Source organism: Lepidochelys olivacea (genome assembly GCF_965140295.1).
Source record: "Lepidochelys olivacea isolate rLepOli2 genome assembly, chromosome: 7".
Lineage (NCBI taxonomy): Eukaryota > Metazoa > Chordata > Testudines > Cheloniidae > Lepidochelys > Lepidochelys olivacea.
In genome coordinates, this window is record NC_140417.1 from 102,690,411 (window position 1) to 102,697,732 (window position 7,322).

At 37.1% G+C, this 7,322-nt stretch overlaps 1 protein-coding gene across 1 annotated transcript; it reads right to left on the reverse strand.

Moving 5' to 3' along the window:
• Positions 1-2,024: 2,024 nt before the first annotated feature.
• NPS (neuropeptide S) lies at positions 2,025-4,906 on the reverse strand (the record flags this gene model as incomplete). Its single annotated transcript, XM_084632993.1, has 3 exons — positions 4,842-4,906; positions 4,616-4,697; positions 2,025-2,201 (listed from the first exon to the last, which is right to left on the reverse strand). Exons 2-3 carry the CDS (start codon positions 4,652-4,654, stop codon positions 2,025-2,027), a joined length of 216 nt encoding a protein of 71 aa, XP_084489119.1. The 5' UTR covers positions 4,655-4,697; positions 4,842-4,906.
• Between the last annotated feature and the right edge of the window lie 2,416 nt (positions 4,907-7,322).

A 7,322-nucleotide genomic window follows, 5' to 3' on the forward strand; every position in this document is an offset into this window, starting at 1 on the left:
TGTTTTAATGGTTATAAAGCTTTAACTTTATAAATCTCAATGTTTACTGACATTAAATAATTATCTAACCCACCCCTTTAATTTCCCACAACTGTGAACATTTAAAGCAATAAAAATTGAAAAATAAATGATTAAAATCAAATTCTGCCAACCCTACTTATAATGCTGAATAGGGCAACACCTTTAAAAATCTGTGCATGTATCGGGGTAGTCCTACCCAGCAAAAAAATACCTGCAGCTGTCCCATGCCAACTGACTGGGCTTGCAGGGCTCGGGTTGCGGCTGTTTCATTTCTGTGTTAACTTCTGGGTTCAAACTGGAGCCCAAGCTCTGGGACCCTCCCACCTTGCAGGATCCTAGAGCCCAGGCTCCAGCCCGAGCCTAGAAGTCTACACAGAAATGCAACAACCCAGCAGCCTGAGCCCTTTGAGCCCAGTTGGCATGGGCCAGCTGCAGGTTTTTCTTTGCTGTGTAGACATATCCCTAATGGCCTCTGGAGATCTCTCCAGACATGTCCCATAGCTGTTCTAAAGTACACTAGGATCAATATAGAATTGTCCCCAGAATAAGGGAGCAGCAACCCCTTACTTTGAACTTCCCCTACCCCCACACTCAGCTGCAACCAGTAGGCAATGGGCACTGCTGAGCAGAGCACTTGTACCCAATATTTCCTTAAAATGAAAACAGTGATTAATGACAATGTTCCTTTTGTGACACTTCAGACAAATAAACACTGTTCCAGTCTAATAACACCACTTCATTCTTCATAATGTTACAAATGAGATATGTGAAATGATCCATACATTGATTTATTAATAGTTTTTTTGGAATTCAAAATGCATCTGAACAAATACACATTGCTACATTTTTAAGCCAACATTCAGAGTTTGTTACATCACTTTTTGAAGGAAATGGCCACAAGGTAAAATTCACACAAATAATGTAACTCAGCAGATGACCTTTCCAGCTGACAAAATCTACAATATTTTGAGAACAAACATCTAACCAGTTACTTTACAGCAAAGAAAAAACAAAAATGGACCACTATTCATTAGAGAACAACCATAACAGCAGAAAATTGGCAAGCCCTACATTTGGCAGATATCATCAGATGTTTGTTGCCTACATTAATTGATTAATTGAAGCAAAGGGACATGCGCTGCTACAGTGACTTTGAATGATTTCCCAGGACACTCCTGAAAATGAATGACATCTCAAGAGATTACTTCCTGCTGAAGTCATTTTAAATAACTATATTAAAAATAAATTAGAGTTTAAACATAGGGCCTGATTCTTTTTTTCAGGAATGGCCCTTTACACCTCTAGAGCAGTGTAAAGATGTCTTAAATTACATTTTAAGACCCTCTTCATATTACCAGAGTGGTGTAAAGTGGTCTTCATGGAAATGAGAATCAGGCCAATAAAGTGCAGCTATGCCCTGCATTAACCATGAGGGTATCTTTTAGACCAAAGATGAGCATATGTAGGATACAATGCTGCCATCCGAAAGGTTGGTTGCATGTGTGCATGCTTTCAAAGCACAGAACTATTTTTGTAAAAAGAAAAGGAGTACTTGTGGCACCTTAGAGACTAACCAATTTATTTGAGCATGAGCTTTCTCATGCTCAAATAAATTGGTTAGTCTCTAAGGTGCCACAAGTACTCCTTTTCTTTTTGCGAATACAGACTAACACGGCTGTTACTCTGAAAACTATTTTTGTGTTAATCAAGAGCAATTTGATTAAATCTGCAGTCTTACAAACGGGGAATTAACCAGCTGAAAACATATTTATATCAATACAAAACTATATGATATTGTAACTTTGAAAACAATGCCTGTACTGAACAATTTGATCTGCTTTACTTGGCTTGCACTATTTGAAATAAACATCTGTTTACATTATGAACGTGCTGATACATTTGTCTCTTTTGGTTTTATCACAGAAATACATTGCAAATTATTTTAACTTCACAGTTAAATGTTAGATGCTAAAGTTGAGGATACTTTCTTGAACAGTTATTTATTACTTTGCTCTTTGAAAGGAAGTTTTTTTAATTCCTGATCCAACTCCATTGCAAAAGGACCTTTTAATGAAAGACTTCTCCACGAAAGGTTTTAGAAAAGTCAATTCTTCACTCCTGTCCAGCTTGGCTAAGCAGCTATTCAGCAGGATGAGACAGTAATCAGATTTCCTGGACAGCTGGCAATTCAAATAAAAAGGATTATTGCTCAGAAGATTTTAAAAATATATATCACAGATCAGAAAAGCCATAATTATGGTTTTGCACATTTGCTGGGACTTGCCCCCTGTAAAAAGCAAAGCCGAAAGACAAAAAAGTAATTTACGCTTAAAATGACAAGGATTAACTATTATTTGCTTTGGTTTAAAAGTATCCAAATCGGATGTTTTTATAGCTTTTCTGAAAATGTAAGTGGTGTTTTACCTGTATAAAATTCTGATATGTCTAGTTATTTTTATTATCCGAAACATGTTATTTTCAATGTAGCACGAATGATGTTATCTGTTGTGGCAGGTGACAGTCACTTTCCTCTAGAATACAGTACCCATTTGCCATTATAAAATAAGATTTTTCTATTAATAATGTAATAGCAATTTCACTAGAAATGGAAACATCTGTAATGCACAGCAGCTTTTGGGGTTTCTCTTTCGCTATTATAGTTACAGTAATGATTATGTTTCTTAATAATGACAGAAATATTTTTGATTTGCATTTAAGTAGTCTGGTATCTGTCTCTCTCTCTCTCTCTCTTCCCCTTTCTCTTTCTTTCTCTCACACACATACACATCAAGCTTTTACTGTAATTTACAATTATAAAAATGTATAAAATACATACCAAGGGAGCCATAATTAGCTATATTTTCTATCCTCTCATACAGTAGTTATGTAAAGCCTTTCATCCTATTACAGTAGCAGTCAATAGGAGGTATATATTGTACAATATACATACCGTATATGTCTATGTGTACATAACTTCAGCTTAATGTTTGAGAAGTCACTAAATATAAAGCCATGAGGTAAAAATCTGGCTCCACTGAAGTCAATGGCAAAATTCCCATGGAATATTAGTATTGATCTGGTACTTAATTATTTATAATAATACCATCTACTACTTAATAATATTCTCATTAATAGATCTCTAAACACTTTACAAAAGATGGGTATTATTATTATGATTTGTCTAAGGTCACCCAGAGAGTTTGAGGCAAATTCTCAGTAGCACACCCCATCCACTGGATTACAAAATCTCTCTGTTTATGGCTTTCTTACAAATTGATATTCTCCATTTTTATAAAAAAAAAAAAATCTTCAAGAAGCATAAAGCAAGCAAATTCCATCTCAAGATTCTAGAGACATCATTGCAACCCATATAAGGATTTGTACTAATGGATAACAAGGTCATCATTCTGTTAATCTTATTTGAAAGTGAAAGGCATTGGGCATATATTAAACAATAAAAAAGCATTTGACAAACTATATCATTGCCATAATGAGAGCTGAAATTAAATATGGCTAGTCAAATGGCTCAAAATAGGTCTAAACAATATATGATCAAAGATTAAACAGTATTAAATAGTGACACAAATAAAACATACACACAAAAATCAGAAGACTGATTGATGAAGATTACTTTGAACTCCACATCAATATAAAAAGAAAACAATCTCTCAAGTAGATACTATTTGTAGTGGAGATAGAGTTCATTAATGAAAATCTGGTGATACAAAATATATGCCTCAAAGGAAAAAAAGGGAATCCCAACTAAGATTCCAAGAAATAATATTCTAGTTACAAAGAAATACAGCAAAATAGTTTAAATAAAACTACATCCCAACATGGAAATTGAACACACTTAATTACTATTTGGAGCAAGACATCTAAATCAGAACATGTTTGCATAATCTTTCATGGGGCACTTCACATAAAGTTTAATATTCTACTATTGTAATTTCCCCCATCCCAGACATCAAATATTGGTATGCACTGCTTTTAAAATATCCTGTTTACTTCTACTTTACAGAACTTCATTAAAATACATAGATACATAATATGGAGAAAATACTACTGTTCATTCTATAGGCTGATGTTTTTTCCCCCATAGGCTCCTTTGAATAAGACAACTACAATACTGCTTGGGAGTTATCCTTCAGCATAAAAACCTATTAAGAATCCCTAACAGTTACAGTACTTTACAAATAATAACTAATAACAGTATGAAGTAAATACGTGTTATTTCTATTTTATAGATGGGAAAGCTCATATAGAGAGATGAAATGGAGTGGAAGTCAGTGTCAGAATTCAGTGCTTCCCATTCTCAGTCCCATGGCTGAACCACTGCAAAAGCTGCATCCCATGCACAAAAGCATAAACACTTCATGCTGAATAGATTCTTTTAGCGAGAATCTGTCTACCTTGCTAGCAACTAAAGCAAAAATTCTTCACAACAAGCAACATTTGATAGTCATATTTATTCTACACTTTTAACATAAAAACAAGTTTGATCAAATAGTGTTTAAAAGTAATCCACCTAAATTTAACTAAAATATCTATTTAAAATAGATGAAGTAGATGATGTTCAAGGATTGTAGCTTACCGTAGAAGGGACAGTTGGGTAACACCCCCACAGGTGCATTGTTGAGATCCAAATAATTAAAATGAAGTTTAACCTGAACAGACTGCAAGGAAAAACTCAAATTAGTTTAACTTTTTTTAAAAGGAAAACTTAATATATACATACATATACACCAATACAAACTTTCCAAAGATATAATATAAAGTGCAATATCTTTAGCTGATCATTTTTTTCTTTCAGCACTTACGTGCAATTATGCAGTTTTATTGCCAAATTTCTCACATTTCCTATCAGTTCTTTCTTAGATGACCATTTTATACCAAGAGTTCAGGAGTGAAAATGTCATCAAATCCTATTTCAGTTTGACTGACTGGTCCTTGGTTGGCCTTTTATTCTTTTTAAATGGGAAAATGGCAAGAACACACACACAGCTGCCATTATAAAACTACCAATTGACTTCATTAAAAGTGTTGCCATTAAAATGTCCTTCAAGTGACTTTACCTCCGACCCTTTATCATGGCACAAATGGTAAAAGGTCTCAAGGTTCCACAAAAATTTATTTTAACAAGAGTTTCATCAATTACTGTATACTATATTAACCCTATACATGTGTCATGCACACCTAGTAGCATACAAAAAGTAGTCAAAATGTATTTTCAACTGCCAGTTCCTCAAAGCAGATTATAATTCTTTGAGATCAGAAACAATAAATATTTCCAACGACTTTTTTTATCTCAGCAAAAATCTGTTTAACTTCTGTCATGAATTGTATTTTTGTTTTATACGGTACATTCCACTATTTGTCGTTTATTACCAGACTAAGCAGATAGACAATATTTATAAGACTCTTGAAATGAACTGACTTTCTTACAGCTAGAGCAAGATGTTGGGGCCAATGCCCTACTCACATGCACGATCTGGTCCTTTTAGAAAACCCACACATTGCACCATGGAAGTCCCACCATTTTGCAGACTTTACTATGAATATTGTTTAGGCCTCATCTGTACTGAGTTTTTAATGATGTTTAAACTTCCATTTAATACAATTCCAGCTAAAATGGTTTGATTGTTCAGTTTGACAAGGTCCAAATGGAACTAGATTCATATTCAGAAACCATGAGCCTAACCTAAGTGCACCAGGATGCTAGTGTCTGTGTCAGTATAACATTTAATTTACTCTTTGTCTGGACTTCTTGGAATTATCATCTGGACTTTAATTTCTTCTCTTGCAGACACTATCTTACTCCACCCCAGCTTCAATAATTAAATCAATCTATCGGCCTGTGCATGCAGTACCTGCTGATGTTATTGTTTGTTTATTGATGGGAAGCAGGGCTGGCCTTACCATGAGGTGAACTGAGGCGGCCGCCTCAGGTGCCAGACTGTGGGGGACAAGAGGGGAGCCATGAGGACCCAGAGTGTAGAAAATTGTGTCTGCTGCTGGTGCAGATGGATTCTCTCTGCTCTAGATGCACAGAGATGGTGGAGTGCTGTGCTGGAGGAAGGAGGGCACAAGAGACGTAACAGGCAAGCAGGAGAAAAGGTGAGAGGGAATAACAGAAAGCACCAGGAGCTGCAGGGAGAGAGAGGAGGAGGAGCCTCTTATGTACCCCTCCAGCACCCCCAGGAGCCTGGACTGATTAACACCAGCTTCTCAGGGAGCTTCCTGTTTCCTGCTGCTTCCCTGAACCCACTTGAGGAGAACAGGCAGTCAACTGAAGTAGTAGATGCCAGTTAGGCCCTTAAGACGCTGATATCTTCCCTCACTCAGGCCCTGTGACCAGCCTGCTTATTTGTCCCCTTCAACTGAGTGTTGAGAGCCACTATAGTGGGTACAGAACAGCAGTCATGAGTGAAAGAAGAAAACACCCCCCCTGGGGCAGCATTCAGAAAAAGAAAGCAAGCAAAGGAAGCATTTCTGTCTAAGCAGGAAGGAGCTCTCCTGAGATACCTAGACACAAATGTTCACAGTGAGCCTTCCGGCCCCAGTGAGGATGGGAGTGATGAGGAGATGCCTGATCTTCCAGTTAGTCAGAGTGCAGGTGACCTGGCAGCTACTGCAGCATCCATATCTCCATCTCAAATGGATGTAACCATGCACATTCCTGAAGAAAAGTGTAGATCAGAGAAGAGTGTGGTGGAGCTGCAAGAAACAGCTGCTGCTGAGTTTAGTTCCTTAAGTCTAGATGATCCAGGACTGTGGACCCACTTGAGCAGTAGCCTGAGGGACTTCCTTGTACTGCATGGGCCACAGCAAGTGAAAAACTTCATGTTCCCTAAAGACAATGAAAATAGAAGTTTCCATCCAACACATTACTGGCGTGAAATCCCCAATGGTGACAAAGTGGAGAGGCTTATGTACTCAAAAACACAGAATGCTACATACTGTTTTTGTTGCAAACTCTTCCAGTCTAATGTTCCAGCCACATTGGGTTCTACAGGAACAAAGGACTGGAAAAATCTGGCTAGAAATCAGGCATGCCATGAGGTGGCAGCAAATCACCAGAGAGCATTCCACAGGTGGAAAGAGCTTGAGATGAGAAGAAGGTTATAAGCCACCATAGATGATCAGCATCAAGAGAAGATTGTGTCAGAGTCTCTTTACTGGCAAAATGTTCTGAGAAGGCTCACTGCCTTTGTGAGAATGCTTGCTACCCAAAATGTAGCACTGCATGGCACTTCAGATCAGCTGTATGTGCCAAACAATGGAAACTTCCTTAAAATTGT